The sequence below is a fragment of the Rattus norvegicus genome, chromosome 19, assembly GCF_021556685.1.
Source record: "Rattus norvegicus strain SHRSP/BbbUtx chromosome 19, alternate assembly SHRSP_T2T, whole genome shotgun sequence".
Taxonomy (NCBI): domain Eukaryota; kingdom Metazoa; phylum Chordata; class Mammalia; order Rodentia; family Muridae; genus Rattus; species Rattus norvegicus.
Window position 1 is genome coordinate 55093237 of NC_141552.1, and position 23302 is coordinate 55116538.

The 23302-nt window shown below is 46.3% G+C and overlaps 1 protein-coding gene across 8 annotated transcripts in view; it reads right to left on the reverse strand.

The window, feature by feature from the left end:
• The window catches only part of Adat1 (adenosine deaminase, tRNA-specific 1), a 42977-nt gene that overhangs the window by 15741 nt on the left and 3934 nt on the right, over positions 1-23302 (reverse strand). For 4 of the 8 annotated variants that reach the window (XM_087595205.1, XM_087595209.1, XM_087595204.1 and 1 more), the window contains exons 4-10: positions 22505-22559; positions 21849-21979; positions 17435-18038; positions 13751-13896; positions 12538-12637; positions 8467-8553; positions 3384-5112 (exon numbers count right to left, since the gene is read on the reverse strand). In XM_087595205.1, coding sequence (XP_087451331.1) covers positions 4977-5112; positions 8467-8553; positions 12538-12637; positions 13751-13896; positions 17435-18038; positions 21849-21979; positions 22505-22559 — 1259 coding nt within the window. In that variant the 3' untranslated portion in view covers positions 3384-4976. 8 annotated transcript variants of the gene reach the window in all.

Sequence of the window (23302 nt, forward strand, 5' to 3'; positions counted from 1 at the left end):
AGGGATTTTCTGCCTCTGCCTTTCCCCCCAGAGGCTCTGCCACAGTAGGACACCACAAAGCAGTGCCAAACAGAATTGACTGGAAATGTTGGTTCTTAACCCTTGCTGACTCATCTGGAGGAGGGCAGATCCAAACCAGAGTCCCCAGGGTGCTAGATTAATACAAACGTTTCCCCTTCCCTTCCCCCATCACTAACGTCACCGTGCCCAGACTCAGGTCATAGAGTCAGTACACCGAGGAAATTCCCCAGTGCTTTAGTTAGGCAATTAAGAGGTTTCTTTTGCCTTTTGTTTGTGCTTTGAGCCTGGGTCTTACTACTTAGCACTGGCTGGCCTTGAACTCAGAGGTCTGCCTGCCTCTGCCTCCCTGGATCTAAGGTAAGTACTACCTCACCCCACCCAGTAAGAATTGCTTGAAAGTGGGGCTGGGCAAAGAGCTCAGGGGGAGTACTTGCTTAGCATATGAAAGATGCTGACTTTGATTCCCAGCACACAATTTAAAACAAACAAACAAACAAACAAACAAACCCCAGAAAGCCTACCCTACACTTGAAAACACTTGAGCATCCTAAGTGTTGGGACTTTCTTTTGTGGAACAGAATGGAGGTCAGAAGTCAAAAGTTAAATATGTTCCCGGCACACAACTGGATGTTGCTGGCAGAGTTGGTGTGGTCACGTGATTGCACCCATGGCTGCTTTAATCAAGTTTATTCTGCTCCCAAGTGATAAGGACTTTTTCCTATCACAAATCTAAACTGAGGTATAATTACAGAAAAAGGGGCACAGAAAATAACTGTAGACCTTCATAAACTTCCACAAGACCTGCATTTCTCTATTTAATACCCTAATTAAAGCACAGACTGTTGGCCGGGCATGGCAGCGCCCATCTCTAATAGCAGCTTTGGAAAACTAGGCTGGGAACATCACAAGTTGGAGGCCAGTTGGGGCGTCAGCCCAGAACGTCACCAAACAAACAAATGGGCCACGAGAGGTTTTGTTTTTTCCAGTGCTGGAAATTGAAAGTAGTGACTTGCATGTGTTAACAAAGGCTGCATCCTACTCACTGTCCCCGTTAACAGAAACGAATTCAAAGGCTGCTTATTTAGCAGCTCTGAGTCTGACTGATTTCCCTCTGGCCTTTGGGCTACAGGACGGACCTGCAAATCATTTCAGATCTACTTGGGTGGCTTTACAGGGAAAAACATGTTGGTCCAGTTATAGACACAGTTAGTTTGTTTCAGGTTTTTGCTTTTTCTTTCGTTTCTCAAGATGTCCGGGATGTCCTGGCACTAGCTCTGTAGAACATGCTGGCCTTCACCTCAGAGAACTGGGTTTCAACTCTAATCTGCTGGGATTAAAGGCATGCGGCAACACTGCTCACGCACACGTTCTGTTTCTGTTGGAGGCTGTTTCCTACTTCTGTGACCTTTGTGCAGCCAGGGGGCTCCCAACAGCTCTGGCTTTCTCACCAGCACCGGAGACAAGTGGCACTTGAAAACTTAACTAGCCTAAAAGAGCTGGTGTTTAGAAACAAACCGGAAAACTCTGGCTTTGGAACTTGTCCGTAGGCCAAAAATGTCAAGGTCTGGGTTGGGGCAACTTTCCAGCGGCCACAGACAAGCAAATCAGACAGGGCCTGCATTTCTCCAGCAAGGCACTGGCATCCAGGGCAGCCCATTTTCTCCACAGTGAGCTCACGCTTGGCCCTGGGGAATCCATAAAACATGGCATTTAACATGGCATTCCTCCATCCTGAAGGAAGAACTATATGAACTCACATGTACACACGTATAACTGAATCAAACTAAGTTCTAAAAGTTCTGAGGAAAACTTACACACACACACACACACACACACACACACACACACACACAGGGTCATAACATTAGACCCTATTTAGGAACACAGGTGAATGTAATTTCCCTCCAGAGCCAAATCTGGGTGATTTTTCTTTAATTGAAGACACAATTGTATGGAATTATGGGTAGAGCTGCTGTCCCATTTCCTGTGCAGCTTCACTTCTGAGAGGCTTCTAGTTTTTCTACAGTTTAAATACAAACTCCTCCCCATGAATTAAAGAACCCTGAGAGGGATGTAGCTGGTGGTTGTGCATGACTACCACATGTAAGGCCCTTTTTAGTCTCTCTGATGATCAGGGAGAACTGTCCTGCTGCTTGTCCTGTTTCTGGGTTTGGTCTATGGGCACCAGTGAGTGGGTTGGGTGGGTATTGGGGGACATGCATGAACGTCCTCATAGTCTCTGACTTCACCCAAGTAAACAGGTTTGCTGCAGCCAGAGCCTGGAGAGGACCACAAGAGGGACACAGTCAAATAACAGTGGGAACCACTTTGGCTTTTGAGGCTCACGGCTTTGGCCTAAGGCTCAGACTGGATAACGTTGCTGGTGACTGGGCCCAGACAGGGTAACTTATGGAGAGGATACTTTCTGGCTGGGGATTTTAGGAAGCTAAAGGAGTTCAAGGGCAGCATAGGTTTTATGACAGTTTGAGAGCAAACAAGCACTTGCCAGTATTACAGAGATGTGATTTTATGGCATACATAGAATTCTAAACTTTTCTGTCTCTGACAGAACTCCAGGTGCTGAGATTAAAGGTAACCCCCCTCCCTCCAGTGTAAACTTGGTTTTTTCTTTTTATTAACATTTATTTATTAGTTATATATAAGTACACTGTAGCTGTCTTCAGACACACCAGAAGAGGGCATCAGATCTTATTACAGATGGCTGTGAGTCACCATGTGGTTGCTGGGAATTGAACTCAGGACCTCTGCAAGAGCAGCTAGTGCTCTTAACCACTGAGCCATCTCTCCAGCCGGTAAACTTGGGTTTTAAGAGCATAAAACAGGGGTTGGGGATTTAGCTCAGTGGTAGAGCACTTGCCTAGTAAGCGCAAGGCCCTGGGTTCGGTCCTCAGCTCCGGGTGGGGGGGGGAAAGAGCATAAAACAGGATGCAGGCTGCTGGGTGTCTAAATACCACCATTAGCTCTTGAGCAGTAAGTGCAGCTCAAGGTGAAGCAGCCTCCAGTGCTTTCTACCCATATGGCAGTGTCCAAGGGTTTTAGGTGTTTTGGGTGTGAGTAAATTTGACAGATTATAACTTTGGAGTAAAAATGTATACTCTGAGACCCTTTACTCTTACTGGGTTGCCTTGTCAACCCTTACTAGGAGAGGAAGTGCCTGTCTTACTGCACCTTGATAAGCCATGGTTGCTTGATATCCATTGGAGGCCTGCCCTTTTCTGAAGAGAAATGAAGGAGTGGGTGCGGCTGGGGAGAAAGGGAGGTGGAGAGGAGGGACTGGGGGGGGGGGGTGAGGAGGGGAAACTGCAGTTGGGATATAAAATAAACAAACAAACAAGCAAATAAATAGTTATAAAAGTTACTCCTTCACATTTTATTCAAGTCTTTATGATATAAAAATCTCATAAAAGAACCCCGCATGGTGGCACACACCTTTTATCCCAGCACTCAGGAGACAGAGGCAGGCAGATCTCTGAGTTTGAGGCCAGCCTGGTCTACAAAGTGAGTTCCAGGGCAGCCAGGGCTACAAACAAACCCTTTCTGGAAAACCAAACCAAAATAAAGCCCAGCGCACACAGCACAGCACAGCACAGCACAGTACAGCACAGCACAGCACACACAGCACAGCACAGCACACACAGCACTATGAAACACAGTGACACTGAGTAGAAGCAGAGCTTCTATTTCCAGCCAGTTAGTCACGGTGGGAATAAGGTGCGCGCTCTTAGGTGAGAGTTAAATAGGGTTAGTTCCTAGGTCTTTTGCTGATGCTGTAGGAAATTAAGGCATTTGGGAACTGAGTTAACAAGAAAACAATCTGATCTAAGCAGCAGGCACCTGGTAGGACTGCTCAGCTGATACAGGTGCTTACCACACACACACACCACAGCATGTGTGGGCCCCATAAATAGCTAAAGACAATCAAACCAGGCCTTTGTCTCTTGTAGTTTGGGTGCAAGCTGGGTCCCCAGGCTTTGGCTATTCTGTCCATTTTCTTCTTTGCCACCTTCATTCTCCACTGGCTGTCTCTGTGTGGCAGGAAAAGATGGTGGCTACTGGCAGTTACAAGATTATGGTGGCCCTCACAACACTGGTCAGAAGAAAATCTTGGAAGCAAAGTACGGTGTTACATTAGGAGTCAGAGATGAAAAGATCAGAGCCCAAGGTCATCCTTGGCTGCTTGTTGAGTTCAAGGCCAGCCTTGTCTCAAGTAAAAGGTGGGGATAGGGGGAGGAGGAGGAGACAGAGACAGAGACATAGAGACTATCTTGTGCTAGCTATGATGGCGGCTTATGCCTATAATCTTGGTACTTGGAAGGACTGAAAGCCAAGGACAGTGTAGGCTACAAACAAACAGACCTTTCTTGGTAACTGAGAACAGAGCTTTCCAAGGCTAGCCCTGTGCTGAGCCTGAGGTAAAGTTGACTGAGAACAGAGCTTTCCAAGGCTAGCCCTGTGCTGAGCCTGAGGTAAAGTTAACTTCAACCACATCTGGTGGCTGAGGACTGGGAATGATGGTTCTCAAAGGGCGGCTGGGAATCTGAGACACATTCTCATTACCGCAGGATGAAAGGCTGTGGAGTTCCCATCATTCTGAGATGATTTCAGCCCAATGCACACTTGCAGAATCAATGTAAGAAGATTAAAGCAGAGCTGCTGCAGATCACTCTGAAAGCATCACGTTCCAAACTCTGATGCCGTGTGTTCCGAACCAATCAGACACAGCTGAAGGCCGATACCAAGGTCGTTTCTGAGGCTACTTAGCAGGGAGCTGCTGCAGTCTGATGAGGTTCTGGGTTCCATTTATGACACCAAAGAGGGGCAGCGCTCTCGGAGAAGGCATCTCTTTCTCCTTGGGGTTTAACCAACAGAAAAGCAGAGGTTTGCTCAGCATGGAGGGAGGGGCAAATACTGTGAAGGGTCCTGATACCAGCGGGTCATTTAAATTGGTGGTAGTTGGGTGGGTTTCTGATCCAGGACGAAAACGGTTGTACCCTCCGGAGTGCACTCCAGGCTTCCTGGTAGGCAGACGCGGCCTCCTTGTACTCCTGATAGGTGTCCAGCTTCTGCACCCTAATGCACACATGTCATCAAGCACAGTTCTAAATGGAGTGCTTGCCCTTAGAGCAACTGGGCACATTCAGACAGCAGACCAGGTGCAGAGGGAGCAGCCTGTTCCTCACAGAGAATTCATGTTAGATCAATAGACGCTTGAGTGGGTTAGAATCACCGAACACTGGCTTTGTATGGGCCTTGCACAGTCAAAGTTTTCTTTCCTTTGTGGTGTTGAGGATCACAGAGTTTCATGTATGCTGGACAGTGTCCTCCTCCTATCACTGAGTTGTCTACCCTGCCCTGACTTAAGGTTTCCACCAAAGGATCTAAGTTTAGAACCTTCTTGGTTGGTTTTTTTTTTTTTTTTTTTTTTTTTTTTTTTGGAGCTGGGGACCGAACCCAGGGCCTTGCGCTTGCTAGGCAAGCGCTCTACCACTGAGCCAAATCCCCAACTCCTCTTGGTTGTTTTTTAAGAAGGTCAGTTAACACTACCTTCTCCTACCAGTGCTGCAGTGGACATCCTTTAGCCTCTCTATTGAAAAACGCCCAACGCTTTGAGTGGTTGCGATTCTTATTTGCTAGGCGTTCTAGATAAGGACTAAGACCAAAGTGTGGGTGGAAGTCCTCTGAGTCCTTATCTTGTCTTGGCCTTGAGTTCTGCCCTGGCTTTTTAAGTTCTGTTTGAGCTAGAATTCTCCTGTGTGCTTTAAACAGCAGCTCTGTCTGGCTTTCACCTTTCATCACCTTCAATACTGGACCCAGTTCTTCACTCTGGGCTGAGTGTGGAGCTCAGGTAGATGCTTGCTGAGCAGCATGGAGCCCTGGCTTTGGTCCTCAGAACTCAGTAAACCAGGTGTGGGCACCTGGAAGGCAGAGGCAGGAGGATGGGAACTGTCAAGGCCATCCCTGGCTACGTAGGAAGTTTGAGGCTAGTTGGCCTCATGAGACACTAACTCAAAGGGGAGGAAAAGTTTTGTTTGTTTGTTTTTTTTTTAACTGTCTAGCTCATTACCCTGCCCACCTTTAGCAAGAATCCTATTTACTATAGGTCTACTAAGAATTACCCTAGCCTAGCTTTGATCAGCTTAGAGATTTTTCCACAGACCAACCCCCTCTGTTCCTGACTCAAAGTTTTCACTTGTTCTTACACTTGGGAGTTGAGCCCAGTTTCCTTCCCCTGCATCCCCTGAACAGTCTTCTTTATCATCTTTGCCAATGTCTGAAGAAATCTTCCTTTAATACTTCTGTAGCACATACTTCTCACTCACAGAATGTATTTTTTAATTAGAAATGTTTATTTTACGTCTATGAGTGTTTTGCCTGTGTGTCTGGGCAGCATGCTTGTGCCACATGCTCATGGTGTTGGGAAGAGGGCGTTAGGTCCCCTAGAACAGAGGGGCCAGCAGGCCTGAGACCTGAACTCCAGTGTCCTCTGGAGGAGGAGCAAATGATCTTGACCACTGAGTCACCTCTTCAGCCAGACTCCACATAGATTTTTATAAACAGAATTCGTTACAAAACCAAGTATAAGCCATGCCTGTGTCAAGCACTTTTACATGCAATATTTTTATTTATATTCTTCTCAGCGACCCTGTTACATGGCTAATATTACTATTCTTACCATCAATAAATCAAGGCTGGGATAACCAATCTTCATTGTAAATTAGATTGGATTCATAGTTAGAATCGCCAGGGAAACTAACTTCTGGGCACACGAATGAAGGTGCTGCTTTCCAGGGAGGTTTGACTCAGGGAGGGCCCACCCTAGATGTGGGCAGTACCACACAGGGGTTGGGGTCCCAGACAACAAAAAGAAAAACGGAGCTGACCACCCTTGCTCCTCTCTCTGCTTGCTAATTCTGGGTACAGTTTAAGCAGGCACCTCCTCATCTTCCTTCTACTACGGACTGTGCCCTCCAACTGTGAACAAAGAAGTCTTCCTTAAGTTGTGTTCACCAGTTCTTTTTATTACAACAACAACGACATACAGAGACCTGCCTCCCAATGCAACTTTATCCTGTCTCACTCCTGTCCTTTACTCTTACTATTTTTTTTTTTTTTTTGTTCTTTTTTTCGGAGCTGGGGACCGAACCCAGGGCCTTGTGCTTCCTAGGCAAGCGCTCTACCACTGAGCTAAATCCCCAACCCCTACTCTTACTATTTATTGGTAATATTTATTGGTAAGGTCATTTATCTTGCCTGAGTACCATGTGCATGCAGTGCTTCAAAGGCCTGAAAAGGGTGTCAGATTCCCTGGGATCGGAGTTTTACATGGTTGTGAGCCACTATGTGGGTACTGGGAGTTGAACCTGTGTCCTCTACAAGAGTAGCCAGCCAATCCTCTTCTTAGCCTCTGAGCCATCTCTCTGGTCCCTATATTTATTGTGTGTGTCTGTCTGTATGTGTGTGTTTGTCTGTACGTATGTGTGTGTGTTTGTCTGTATGTATGTATGTGTGTGTTTGTATATATGTATGTATGTATTTGTATATATGTATGTATGTGTGTGTATATGTATGTATGTATGTGTTTGTATGTATGTGTGTATGTATGTATGTGTGTGTTTGTATGTATGTATGTGTGTGTGTGTATGTATGTACATGTGTGTACATGCTCGCATGATGCATAGGAGTGTGGTGGAGGACAGCGGCATGTGGGGAGGAGACTCCAGGCATATGTATGTATGTATGTATGTATGTATGTGTATGTATGTATGTGTGTGTGTATGTATGTAAGTGTGTGTACATGCTCGCATGATGCATAGGAGTGTGGTGGAGGACGTGGGGAGGAGACTCCAGGAGTACAGAGACAATTCTTGCAGTAAATACTGATTTGAGTTTTATTTTAATAATTTCTCTTGTTAGTAAAGAGGAGGACCCATGAATTTGATAATATCAAACTATATTTGAGTCTGTGCTCCTGGAGTTTACCACCAGAGGCCCTGGGTCCCATCCCAGCATCACAAAGTCAGCCAATCAGTCAAACGATAAAAATGACAGGAAACAAAGGCCAGTGCTGTCAACATGGCGTTTGCGAGGCGGAAGCAGGACTGCTGTGGGTTTGAGCTTAAGCGGTGTATATTGTGAGTTTCAGTTTCAGGCCAACCTGGGCAGTGAGATCCTATCTCAAAATAAGTAAATAAATGTGTGAAGAAGACTAAAACTGAACCTTCCTCTTACCCTTTTGTGCTACTTGCAAGAACAGCCTCTCCTCTAACTTCGTTAAGACCTTGACACAAACTCTACAAGGAAGTTCCCATTCTCTCGGGGTAAGCGGTAAGTGCCCACTCGCTCACCCAGCCAGATGTCCCCCCAGATATAAGCCAGAACCAGAGCAGAAGCCTTTGCAGACGGAACAAGGATGGACAAGCTCACCTGACGGAGTCCGGCCGCTCGTCTTCTGCAATGCAGCTCAGCAGCTTCTGGAATGATCTAAAGAGTTCCACCTTGCTGATTCGGGATCTGTTCAGAAGAAGCGAGTAGAGGTCACCTCCAGCTGGTTTCGTACCAGGCCTCATCACAGCGCTCAGGGGTGAATGCGCCACATCTCCCATCCCTCTACCCCACAAGGAGAAATGCAGCCCGACCTAAACTGTCTCCTCAGCCTCTCCTCCCCTGACACAAAGTCTTGCTGTATTGCCCAGGCTGGTCTTGATTCAAGAGCCTCCTGCCTCAGTTTCCCAAGTTAGGACCACAGGGATGGGTCACCAACACCTGCCTCTCTAGAGAGATCTGTGCTGTGAGGAACTGAAATACCTTGCTGGCAAGTCACACTGACTTGTTAGCCACACGACTGTGCATTTTCAGAATTAAATCCCACCAACCTCACTCAAGCTTTCAGGGGACTGCAACCCCAAATAACATAACTGACCTCTCAAATCCCAAGGCACAACCACCTATTAAATTCATTATTTATTCCCAATCAGTAGAAACTATGAACAGTCTATTAGGTTTTTGTTTTGGTTTGCTTTGCTTTGGGGGGGAGGTGTTGTTTTGAGACAGGGTTTCTCTCTGTCCTCTGTAGACCAGACTGGCCTTGAGCTCAGAGATCTGCCTGCCTCTGCCTCCTGAGTGCTGTGATTAAAGGCGTGAGCCGCCACCACCCAGCTCACTTGCTGTCCTTGCAGAAGACCTGAGTTTGGTTCCCAGCACCCACATTAGGGGCTCACAACAGCCTTGTTACTCCAGCTGCAGGGGAGCTGCCATCCCCTTCTGGCCTCTGCAGGCACCTGCACTTAAGTGCACAAAACCACAAAAAGAAACACACATATACAAATAATGAAAAAGCAAAAGTATGTGCTTCTCTCTTCCTAAGGACGCAGGTTCAGTCTGCTGCCCCATAGAATGGCTCACACCTATCTGTAGCTCCAGTTTCATGGATCCAACGCTCTCTTCTGGACTTTGTGGGCACTGCACATATGTGGTACACAGACATATATTCAGGCCAAACACTCGTATACATAAAACAAAAATAAATGTTTTTTTAAAAAAAGAATTAAGTTTTGTGCTAGTGTGATGGGTCAGTGGGCGAAGGCACTTCACCAAGCCTGACAACCTGAGTTTCATCCATGGGTCCCACATGATGGGAGAGAACCATTTCAAAAGATGACCTCTGACCTTAACACACATGCTGAGTCATGAGTGTTTGCAAGCACACACATATATAAAGCACAGACACAACATAAATAAACATAATAAAAAAAAAACCTTAAGAAGTCCTAAATAAGTGGGTAATCAAAACTATGTTATAAATCTGAGCACGACAAACTGGTCAGCTGGCAGGAATGTTACAGGACTTTCCATGTCCCATGAACCTTTGGTGCAGTGGTTAGAGTAGTTGCCCTCCATGTTCCTGGTCTGAATGACAATTCTGAAAGATGTCCATTTTTTCTCAAATTGATCTTTAGATTTAAAATCCAAGAATGGCCAAGACAAGACACTCTGAAAGACACGGCAAGAGGACTTTCTCTGACAGATACCACCTCATTTAAAGCTAGAGTTTGAGTCTCGAGTAGTGGTGTTCACAATTCTAGTACTTGCTAGGCTGAGCAGAAGGACTGTGAGTTCAAAGACATCCTAGGACAAGGAGGGAGAAGGGTAGAGAGAGGGAGACGGAGAGACTCAATCTAAAAAACCATAAAGAGTAGGCTCTGTTATAGGGATAAACAGAAGTGCGAAGAGAATAGAATAAGAGAGTGTGTGTGTGTGTGTGTGTGTGTTCCAGGACAAGGGATATCAATTTTAGCAAAACGCCATGTCAAGCTCTACCCACCGCACTCAGTCCTCATGGCTCACCTTGCCTTACGGCTGGCAAATGAGCTGAGAGGGGCTGAGTGCTTGCCTAGGCACCCCTGGGAAAAGAGGTTCCAGGGTCTGAAACGACCTGTCAATCCCCAAGGTTTTGCTGCCCTGCAGAGTCTGCATTCTAATTCATATTCTGTCTGTCTGTCTATCTGTCTTTCTGTACCTCCTGCTTGAAGAGAAGGATGTAAGCTCTCAGCCTGCCCACTGCCATGCTCCCACTATGATGGTCTTTTTTTTTTTTTCCGGAGCTGGGGACCGAACCCAGGGCCTTGCGCTTGCTAGGCAAGTGCTCTACCACTGAGCTAAATCCCCAACCCCCACTATGATGGTCTTAAGCCTCCATTATAAGTTTCCTTCTGTGAGCTGCATTGGTCATGGTGCTTGGTCACAGCAGTAGAAAAGTAACTAAGGCACTGCCATCTATCCATGAACTCTCACTGAACAGATAAAAGTACACTGCAGCCCACAGAGTAGCTGGCCTTGCCTCCAAGTCGCACAGACAATGGGGTTAAACTGTGACACACTACAGGTCACACAGGGAACACTGACACACTGTGACAGGCTGGAGAGCAGCACCACAGGACTCTAGGGATGACCTCCTGATGGGAGGTAGTGGTGGTTGAGTTGGGCTTTAGAAGTGTGAGGAAAAATGCTCTAAGCAAAGAATACTCCTCTCATTTGAGCAAAGCAGCAACCAGAATCCATGTCAGCTGAGTGGGGCCAAAGAGGAGATTGAGTCAGTCACAAACAGATCCAAAGTGCAGCAGGAAACCTGCCCACAGTCCTCTCAGGTCTCTAACCAAGTACAAAGGGTGGCAGGAAACAGAAGAAAACAAAACAGATGTTTGCAACTCTGATTCCTTAGATAAGGAACCAAAAGTGCTATACAAGCAAAGGAGAAAGTACATAAATTTGACCTCATTAAAATTGAAAACTTTTGTGCTGTAAAGGGCACCATCAAAAGTAAAAACAGGGAGCTGGATAGATGGCTCAGTGGTTAAGAACACTGGCTGCTCTTCCAGAGACTCCTGGTTCAATTCCCAGCACTCTCAAGATGGCTCAAAACTGTAATTCTAGTTCTGGGGACTCTGGCACCCTTTTCTAGCTTCTGTGGGAACTGCACACACACAGGGCACAGACATATATAAAGGAAAAAGACCTACACACATAAAGGAAAATGAACAACATCCTTTTGAAAACGGGAAAAAGGGCTGGGTATGCTGGCACGTACCTAGGTGGGAGGATCTATCTCTGTGAGTTCAAGGTCAGCCTGGTCCAGAGACCTAAGTTTGGTCCTAGGGACCCACGTGGTGGAAGAAGAGAACTGAATCCCACAAAATGTATTTGGACCTCCACATGGTTCCCCAAAATATGTGAATGTAATTTAGAAGTTAAAAATAAAAACAAATCAATTGCAAAATGTGCAAGGAATGAGAACAGTTCTCTCTCCAAAGAAGACTACAAATGGTTGTGAGCCAGTACATGGAAGACGCTGCCCATACTATCAGTGACTGGGGATGCAGAGCAAGGCAAGGAGCAGCTCTTCAGACCTAACAGTGATCCCAACTGTTGGGCAGGGAGGAATCAGCTGGAGCTCCTCCCCACGGCTCGTGGGAACCGCCATGGCATAGCTGCTAGGAAATGGTCCACTCATTCCTAAAAAGCTATCTATGTGGTTACCACGTGACCCACCGATGTACATTCCCTAAGAGAAACTAAAGTCTACGAAACGGGCACCCAGTTGTTCACACCAGCACTCTTCCTAATAGCAGCCTGAAGCAGAACAGCCCCAAAGCCTCGCTGAAGAGAGGAGAGGCCAGATGAGGAGTGCCGCTCAGTTACAACGATGCGCCTGTCAGGCTACACTGTGCGAGTGAACTGCGGAGAAGTGCATGCTTGGTAGGTGAGGAGGACACAAAGGGCCAGGTGGTAAAGGACTTTTGTACCAAGAATCCCGAAGACAGAAGCACAGAAAGTTCACGTAGCACATGAGGGATTTCCAAGGGCCAGGGAGTAGGGGGAGGAGGGGGAGGGGCAGGGGTTGGAGTACCTAGTTTCCTTTTGGGGGAAATGAAAGTCTCATAATTGGATAGGAAGGGGTGAGTTCATAGCTAGCCTCTTCCCAGCCCCAGAAAGCTGTACCTGGCCCGAGGGCTTCCGATTTCTTTCTTTGTTGTTCCCTGTGGGAAACCATTGGCTGTGACATCCAAAGGCTGCTGAGGAACAGCACTCCAGCTGATAGCTACGAAGAGAGGAATTCTGGGTTAAAACATTCTCTACTCAGAAGTCAGTGCTGCCCTCAATCTTGGCCCAGGTTTTCCCTCTGCAGTGGGCAGCAGTTAACACAGATTCAGAACTGGTCAAAGTGCTGAGAGTATCTACTGAGCGCCCAGCCCCGAATGGGGCAATTGCATCCATCCCCACTCCCAAGGCTCAGGGCACACAAGCGGAAGAATGAATGACAGAGCTGGAGGGTGGGGGAGATGCTGGAAAATGTTGCTCTCTGGACATAATTTTATGGCTACTGTGCAGTGTAGCTATGGTAACCTGCAAGAGATCCAGCCAAGATGAGTCAACATTTCACAGACAGCACTTAACTGGAGTCGGATTACAAAAAGTGCGAGCAAACCCCAAACAGAAACCAAACCAATAAAATCAGAGACAGAGAGACAGAGAGGGAGGGAGACGGGGAGGGGGAGGGGGAGGGGGGATATTGGGAAAGTTGGGGCCAAAATAAAAGATTAAAAATACTTGATAAAAATAAAAGATAAAAGTTATCAAATAATTCTGTGACATTTCAGCAGCATGAAAGTTGGCTATGACCTCAAACTCAAGGTGGGTGTGAAGCTTGGCTCTTCAGGGTTCAGTGACATCAGTGTGATTATTATTATAGCTTACAATTTAATTTTTTAGTATACTTATTTATTGGGAGAGGCATACATATGTCGTGGTGCATATGTGAATGTCAGAGGACAAGCTAAGGGGAGGTCTTTGCTCCCATTGTGGATTTCAGGGATCAATCTGGAGTTATCAGGTTTGTTAGAAAGTGTGCCTTTACCTACTAAGCCATTTCACTGGCTCCTAGCTTACAATTTTCATTGAAAATGTATTATATGCCAGGTACAGAATTATAAATTTATATATATTAATATGTATATTTAAACAGAATTTCTTAATTCTCATAATAGCCAGGATAGGCAACATTCTTCTAATCTAAAAATAAAGAAGGCCAAGACAAGGTAAGTGACCTAGCCAGGACCTCACAGGGAATTTTCCAAGGAACACACTGGCGTTCCCACTATCCTCCTAGGCTTGCCTGATGCTGACCCGCTTAGGGCAGTCTGTGATCCCTTACCTGCCCCACAAGGGACGAGTCGGCCTGGACTGTCCCCTCTTTTCCTGTGGACTGCACAGCGGCTCTGTTCAAAGAGCAAACTCGACTGCTGTATTTTCAGCTCTTGAACTTCAAAGCCTCTGGGTAAAACCAAGGTTTCCTGACACCTACGTATAAGGGAAAATGCATTCAGTTTAGATGCACCTTAAGAAAAGACTCTCAGATAGTTGTTCATGGTCCCCAAGCCTTACAAGAGTCAGCTGAGTGAATTTGTTTACTTACTGAGGTGGAACAAGTGAAACATGCCAGATTTTGCACAGTAAGAACTTTTAAAACAAGTCAGGTGGTGGCAGCATACATGTTTAATTCCAGCACTCAGGAGGCAGAGGCAGGTGGATTTCTGTGAGTCTTAGACCAGCCTGGTCTCCGGAGCAAGTTCCTGGATTTGTTTGTTTGTTTATTTATTTATTTACTTACTTACTTGAGACAAGTTCCCATATAGCCTAGGATGGTCATGAACCTGAATTACGGCAGAGGATGACCTTGAAATTCTGATCCTCCTGCCTCTGCCTCCTGAGTGCTAAGATTACTGGTGTGCACCAAGTCTACCGTGTTTTATGAGGTACTGAGGATCAGAGAACCTTACTTATCCCAGCCAGCAAGCAGCCTACCAACGGAGCAACACACCCACAGCCCCAGCAAGAAGTTCATGGCTTAAAAAAAAGATCCCATCCTATTGTTCTGAGGCATAGCTAAAGACAGAGTTAATGTTCATCGGTGGTATCTGAAATCTAAAACTTCATTCTTATTTTTAGAAACTTACACTTTACCTTGTTCACACAGGCTTCCTAGGAAATCCTAGGAACTAAAATGATTCTTTATTATAAAAGTTGTACTTTTCCTTTTCTGAACAAGCCAGGTGCTCACATGATGCAAATCCAGTGCAGACGGGAACTTCAAATCTCAGAAACTTTATAACCATTAGCAGTCAACACCACACTCCTTGCCCGTCTCCAGCTCCCGTATCGAGCGCGGATCTCTATGGACTCGCCCTTTATTGGTTATTTTACAGCAATGGAGTCAACCATGTGTGGCTTACTTCACTAGCTTGAGATTTAATGGTTCACTCTCATGGATGCTGTACCCCACGGATCTGAACACCAGTCTTTTTTCTTTTTTTCTTAAGGTTTTTTTATTTATTATATATAAGTACTGTATATAAGACTTTAGCTGTCTTCAGACACCAGAAGAGGTCATCAGATCTCATTACAGATGGTTGTGAGCCACCATGTGGTTGCTGGGAATTGAACTCAGGACCCCTGGAAGAGCAGTCAGTGCTCTTAACCACTGAGCCATCTCTCCAGCCCCCACCAGTCTTTTTTCTGAGACCGGATCTCACAGAGCCAGGTTAGCGTTGAACTTAATGCAACTTAATGTTGGTACTCCAATCCTTTGTAAGAGTGAATAGTATTTGCTTGTTTAATTGTACTACTTTTTTTTTTTTTTTTTTGGTTTGCTTGTTTTTTTTAAAGATTTATGGGGTTGGGGATTTGGCTCAGTGGCAGAGCGCTTGCCTAGGAAGCGCAAGGCCCTGGGTTCGGTCCCCAGCTCCGAAAAAAAAGAATAAAAAAAAAATTTATGTATTTATTTTATTTATATGCATATCCTGCTGCTCTCTTCAGAAATACCAGAAAAGGGCATCAGATCTCATTACAGATGGTTGCCAGTCACTATGTGGTTGCTGGGAATTGAACTCAGGACCTCTGGAAGAGCAGTCGGGTGCTCTTAACCGCTGAGCCATCTCTCCAGCCCTACTGTTTGCTTTCTAAGACAGGGTCTCACATGTATCCCTGGCTGTCCTAGGACTCAGTATGTAGATCAGACTGGCCTTGAAGCTCACAAAGGTCCAACTGCCCCAGACTCCCTGAGTGCTGGGACTGAAGACGTATGTCGCCATGCCTGGAGATGCACTATACCTTCTTCATTTGTCCCTTTATCCCTTGATAAGCATTTGGGCTCCTTCCAACATGCTGCTATACACAGCTCTGTATGTTTCAATGGGAATGTACATTTTCACTTCTCTTGGGCATGGGCATGAGTGGGAGTGCTAGGTTCTGTCTAGGGTCCTGCTTTTGGAATCTGCTTCCCAGGCTGTGTGCCCATGATGCCTCTCTAACTCTAATTTATTATAGCACATACCAGAGTGGCCACGTGTATAGCTGTTTTTTTCCTTTTTGAGACATGGCCTTTTTTAGTGTTTTTAATTTTTATATTTTTATTTATATGAGTACGCTGTAGCTTCAAACACAGTAGAAGAAGGTACCAGATCCCATTACAGATGGTTGTGAGCGACCATGTGGTTGCTGGGAATTGAACTCTGGACCTCTGTAAGAGCAGTCAGTGCTCCTAACTGCTGAGCCATCTCTCCAGCTCAAGACATGGTCTTTCTCTTGCAGATGTAGCCTAGATTGGACTTGAACTTGAATCCCCCTATTTTAGCTTCCTGAGCACTGGGATTTGTAGCTGGCCTTTGCTGCTTTGTGGGTTCTTTTTCCTACCTTCTATTCCCCTGGTTTCAACCCTATCACTAGAGGAGGGAAAGAAGAATAGAGCGAGAGAGAGAGAGAGCGAGAGAGAGAGAGAGAGAGAGAGAGAGAGAGAGCGCGAGAGAGAGAGATCTCCGAATCTACTTTCCTTTTGTTTCTTAGAGCACAACTACTAGCAACCTGCAACCAACCCCCTGAAATGACCAATGGCCAGCAGCCTTGGCTGTCAGGGCTGGTGTTTATATACCCTGGAAGGAAGAGTCCCCAGAACTCCAGACATCACACAGTGGCAGAGACTACCTGCAGCTGGCAAAGTCAGGCCCTGCTGGAGTGGGATTCGGTCAGTCCCACGCCTGGGATTAAGATCGAAGCATAATCTTACAACATTCTGTGTTTTAAAAAGAAACCAAAATTCCAAAATTGTCACTCAAGGAATGAAAACTAATATTTAGTTTTCAAAAACTGTTTCTTGTTTGCTTGCCTGCTTTTTTCCCCCTTTTTTTTTCCTTTTTGAGACTGGATCTCATGTAGCCTAGGCTGGCCTCAAACTCCCTATGTAGCTCAGGGTAACCATGAACTTCTGATCTTCCTGTCTCCCCCTTCCCTGCCCCAAATGCTAAGAGCAGAAGTCTGTGTCTCCAGTCATCACACCCAGTGTTATGCGGTGCTGAGATTCAACCTAGAGCGTCAGTCAAATCCAGCAGGCACTCCCCCGCCTGAGATGCATCCCAGCACTGGCAATTGCTCTGCTTACTGCAGAAGCAGACAGCAGAGAAATGATAACGGAAAACAGACCGTAACAGCATGACTCCGGTAATCCCGACCTGCAGCTCCACAGCTTTCTGTGCACGGACAGATGTTAAGACCAAGACGGAGCTCACTTCATCTTCCAAATTGCTCTCAGACATCACAGACATCTTTCTACATTAAAGATTTATCAATACTATTCTTAACAAAAATAAAAGTCAGTTAACTCCCAAGTGTACCGCATTCCTTCCTTCCTTCCGTTTCTTTAAGTTCCTGTACACACAGTGCAAGCCTCAGCCTCACGCGTTCTTAGTTATTTCTCTAGGAAAGGTGACAAGACGTAAACTGAGGAGTCTGCAGGGATAGACGTCTGGCTTCTGGCTCGCCTTCTGCTGCCCTCCCCACTCCTCACCTGCCCGTCAGTGCTCTCCTCATGGCTTCCTGGCTGTATGGGCACTGCCCGATGACCACGGCTGACAGGTAGATGGGCTTCTCCAGGAAGTGCATTAGCAGTGCGCCCTGGCATCCAAGGACATTCCACCTCGCCATCTTGTCACTACAGGACATGGAGCATGTCCTGTCTCCCCGGCCAGGCTTCACACGAAGTAGCCCCACCTGGTGATAGGCAGCACCTGGCTTTCTCAAGTCTCCAGTTTCTCCAGGAACACACTTGGCTCCCGTTCTGTATATGTCCACCACTTTGAAGCTACCGGAAGCTGTTCCATTGACAGCATCCAGTTCCTCCTTGGTGAGACCAGAGCTGCTGGCATCTGGTTTGGCTGGACCACTTTCCTGTGCCCCATGGTGAGCTACACAATCGGAGAGGGAACCAGCAGGTGTTCCAAGCCTTTTCTTCTTGGCTACAGGACTGTCAGGGCCTTCACAGCTCCTTTTATTTCTAGAACCTTCTAGAGTCTCGCTCCCTTCTCCAGGTGAGTTGTTGGCCCAATTTCTGATGACAGGACAGCAAGGCTGTTCTTCAAACTCAAGCTTTGGAATGATGGAGGCGTCCCCACCTGTGTGAGAAGGAACCCCTCAACCAGTGATTCTCAGAGGGAGTCTCCCTGACCAATGACAGTGACAGTGACAATCCATATGAGTGAGAAATGCAAACTGTGAGGCTGGAGAGAGCTCAGTGGCAGAGTGACTGTCTGGCAAGCAGGAGATCCTGAATTCATTCGTGTTCTCTCTCTCTCTCTCTCTCTCTCTCTCTCTCTCTCTCTCTCTCTCTCTCTCTCTGTGTGTGTGTGTGTGTGTGTATGTGTGTGTGTGTGTGTGTGTGTGTAGCAAACTCTTGGGACCTAATATACATCCTGAACCAGAAACTCTGAAGGTGGGGCCCAGAAATCTGCTAATAACTGAGTAGGCCATTCTGATACAAGCTAAAGAGTCAGCTAAGCCTAGGAGAGTTGAGAGGTAGGCGGGTGATAAACCTTGGTAAAGCACAGGCCTAAGGGCAGAGGGGGATGATTGCAACCGTCTTTAAAAAAGGAAAAACAAATACAAACCCCAAACTGCATGCTCACACACAGGTGTGCACATGGCGTGGCACAGCCCTCACCCTCCTCTTGGAGACAGAATCTTGTTTCCTGATGCATACGCCAGCAATCCATTCTGTCATAGGAGTGCTGGGATTACAGGTATGACCTACTGTGTCTGGCTTTATGCAGGTTCTAGAGATTCGAATCGGGCCTAATGGGTGATGGCAAACACTTCACATGAGACTTCCACGGACACTCTCCTTTCCTCAACAATCAGTTAACACCAGTGCTGGGGAGGTGGGCTCAGTGGTTAAGAGTGCATGCTGTTCTTCCACGGGCCCAGGTTCAGCTCCCAGCACCCACATCAGGTTATAATCTCCTGTAATTCCAGTTCCAAGGGACCTGACTCCCCGTCTCTGCTGGCACTTGTATGCAAGTGGCACACATAACCACCCACATAATCATCATATAAGTAACAGTAAGCATATACAGCTTTAAAAGTTAACACTATATCACATGTAAACAGACACATGTGGCAGGACAGCAAGGTCCAAATGAGTCTCTGAGGTCTCGATGAGCTCCTTCCTAGACCCTGTGAGTTAGAACTTCTCCATGAGAGAATTATGAAAAACTGAACATTTACACAAATATCTCAAGTTATTTCTACCACAAGGATGTTTTAGAAACACTGCTTCAGACCAGAGTTTCTCAGCCTCTACACCCATGAAACTTTCGTTCATTTTCTCTTTTGAGATGAGGTCTTCTGTAATGGAGACTGGCCTCAGACTGGCAAGCACTTTACCACCAAGTTAGAGCCTCCGGCCTGACAACTACTGATTTACAATGAGCAAGGTTTCCCAAGGGCACTTGTGGACTGAGAGCCTGTAAGATGCCCTGGAAAAAGGTAGTGGCTTATTTCATGGCTGAGTAACCTTGACAAACAGTATTCATAATACCCTCATCTTGGGGATTTTAGGATGCATGTTCTCACAGAAAAGTCCCACAATAAACTGCAAAGTCCAGTCCATACCAGTGTTTCTAAAACCTCCGGTGTCTCCCTGTGCTGGACTACAGAGTCCCCATCTATTCTGTGCCCACGGAAACCAAAGAAAACCTGAGGTCGGGGGAAAGTGCAGAACTCCCTTGAGAAGGAAGCTATTTCTTCAGACACCAACCCAATGGGTGTTGCTTTTTCAGTGTGCAAAGTATACTTGTCTTTATAACAAGAGTAGAAAAAGCAAGAGGGACACAGGAGAAATGTCGCAGGACAGGCTGCCTGGCTGACTTCCAGAGACCTTACAAGGTGATGGCAACGTTGGAGAATTCACTGGGGTCCACCTCCTACTCTGTAGGCTGAGCTGTGATCTCTACAGAATGCCAGAGTACAGGAGGCTGACTCACACCGATAAAACACAAAGGCAAGAGTCTAAAACAGCTAACTGAGACACCAAATTATTCACCAGCAATAAGACGTAAATGTCAGGGCAATGTGCCGCCCTCTACAGATACGCCGTGGGTGGGGGAGCACCACGTTGTAAGATTACTCATGAACCAAGAGAGTTATGTCAGTGGCAGAAGATTTTTTTTCCAGCAAAACCATTTCCAGAGTTTTTAAGCTCAACAGAGGACTGCCAAGTTCTTAGTTAAGATCTTAAAAAAGCAAAACAAAAGTCCAATTATTACAATTAACAAAAGGGTTTTTTTTTTTTTTAGAGATTTATTTATTTATTTATTATATACGAGTACACCGTAGCTGACTTTAGACACACCAGAAGAGGGCATTGGATCCCATTACAGATGGTTGTGAGCCACCATGTGGTTGCTGGGATTTGAACTCAGGACCTCTGGAAGAGCAGTCAGTGCTCTTAACCGCTGAGCCATCTCTCCAGCCCACAATCAACAAAAGGAAGAACCTAACCCCTCCACAGATGTTCTTCCTCCCACTTCTCAGCACACAGTCATTCTTCTTCCAAAGCCCTGAGGAGAAGTCATCTTCGCCTTCTCCTCATCCTTCATAAACAATCACGAAGCCCACTGTCCTCCTGAAGTTCTCTTACATTTATTCAATTGTCTACATCTCACTAATGACCTCTGTCCTCCCCAAATCACCACACTCTCACTTAAAAAAGATTCTAACAACCTTTACATTTGAATGACCTACAGCACGTCTACAGGCTTGAGTGTCTTGTTTTGCAGACACCCACAGAGCAGCATGGCCCTGAGCGCCCTGGTGTGAGTAGTCCCTTGGCAGGCTGACATCCTGGCTATATCGCCCAGATCTTTACTCATGTGAAGCAAGTGCTTTACCATGGAGCTCTCTTCCTGTCTACTGCTTTAAGCTCAGTGTCCCTATGGTGTCCAGTATTAGAGCATATGGCTTCATGACAGGAACGGTGGCTCACTCCTGTAACCTCAGGAGGTCAGGGCTAGGAGGACTAACAGCAGAACTGTACTAAAACTACAAAAACCGAGGCCGGGTGTGTGGACTATGCCTGCATTCCCTACACTCGGGAGACTGAGGCAGGAAGATGCCTGAAGTTCAAGGCCAGGTAGAATAGCTTAGCACAAGCCTCTGTCACTCCAGTGAGAGGACTCAGCATGTAAAGGTGTTTGTTTCCAAGCCTAATGAACTGAGCTCCATCTCCAGAACCCAGCCAGTGGAAGCAAGGAACCAGTCTAGAAACTACAAGTTGTCTTCCGACCTCTGTGTATACACATGGGAACATACACAGTCTCTCTTTCTCTCTAAATAAAAAGTCTCAAAAAAAAAGAGAGAGAGAGAAATAAATATTTATTCAATGAATAGATGAATAAAATGGGCTTTAAAATTAGTTACTGCAGGGCTGGAGAGATGGCTTAGCGGTTAAGAGCACCCGACTGCTCTTCTAGAGGTCATGAGTTCAATTCCCAGCAACCACATGGTAGCTCACAGCCATCTGTGGAGAGATCCGATGCCCTCTTCTGGTGTGTCTGAGGACAGCTACAGTGTACTTATATATAATAAATAAATAAATAAATAAATCTTTAAAAAAAAAAAAAAAGATTAGTTACTGCATTAAAACTTTGTACTTTTGAGCCCCAATAATTACATTGTACTTCGTAGGGGTTAAGCTTGAAGATGCCCAGTCCTGACTTTTGAGAACTCACAGTGTAAGACTCCACACTGCCCTGCATCTGCCTTTTGCTTTCCCCCACACGCAGTGTGACTGTGTCTATAAATAGTCACTGCCACTAGTTCTAGCTCTTTTCAGCCAGAATTACGTTTCAGAGAAACATCTCTATGAGGGAGACAGACATTGGGAAGCAGTTAACGTGACATTATTCCCAAGGCTTGACTATACTTACAGGGTGTGTGGCTAGAGAAAAACACAAAAGACAGGTCAGGTCTGAGCCTCCACAGTCCTCTCTGAGTGCCAGGAAGGAAGATGCTGTCTTCCTTTAGGACGGCCGCCACATGGAGCTGATGGAGGATGTACCTGAGGGTGCAAGGTGCCGAGTGAGGGGTAGGCTGGTGACATAGTTCAGGGCACCTTACATGCTGAGGGCCTGGCATATGTGACACCCTTGGCTTGATCCCCAGCATTAGAAAACAAGTTGAATAAACAGCACACTTCTGTGCTATAGAGAGCTCTCGGGTTGGGTAAGTACAGGAGAGGGTTACAATAGACTGGTCATGATCGGGCATTATGGGAATGATAGAAACGAGTCCTTTGTAAAGGTCAGGAAGATCTCAGGCTTCACTCTGATCTATGGAGGCCAGAATCTCTGCAGGGAGGCCAGACATCCCAGAAGCCTGATGCACCAGGCCAGTGTCCCATCACTAAGCTATACCCCAGCCACAGAACCCTGGGTTTGAGCAGGGGACTCTGAGGCATACCCAGGTTTGAGAACCACTAACCTATACCTGGATAGTTCCATGAGACAGGATCTGCATGAACTCAAACTTATTAGAATGCAAACCCCGCCCCAGACATGGCCTGTGGTCAGGAGTGTGGTCTTACCTCTGGAAACTCCTTCTGGCTATGACCTCAGCATGGCTGTCATTGAGGATGTCTCCTGTGGCAAAGACAAGACGTATACTGTAAATGAAAGCATGGGATCCAGAAAGCCTGGAGGAAAATACAGCAGTGTCCTCACACCAGTCTTCAGGATGATCATGTTACCTCTTTTTTTTTTTTTTTTTTTTTTTTTAAAGTACACTGTATTTGTCTTCAGACACACCAGAAGAGGGCATCGGATCCCATTTCCAGAGGTTTGTGAGCCACCATGTGGTTGCTGGGAATTGAACTCAGGACCTCTGGAAGAGTAGCCAGTGCTCTTAACCGCTGAGCCATCTCTCCAGCCCCGTCATGTTACCTCTTAGAGGGCTTTGAGCTTGAGTTTCTCAATATATGGGACCATAAAATCCTTTGTACAGGGGAAAGCCTATAGAATATATGATGGAGTGGGAGTCATGGCACATATCTTTAATCCTAGCATTTGGGAGGCAGAGGCTGGTGGATCTCTGTGAGTCTGAGGCCAGCCCAGTTTATACAAGGAGTTCTAGGCCTGCAAGGGCTACACAGACTCTCAAACAAACAGACAACAAGCAAAAATAAATCGGATCCTTTACCCACAAGATGCCAAGAATCCCCTGCCCATGTGGTAATGACCAAAATACTTCTGGACAACTCCCAAGATACTGTGGGTACAAAATTGCCAGTGGTTGCTGTCCATACTGGTCTATGTAACCCCTGGCTTAGGCAGGACTACCTTGAGTTCGAGGCCAGACTGAACAACACAGCAATTTACAGATAAGC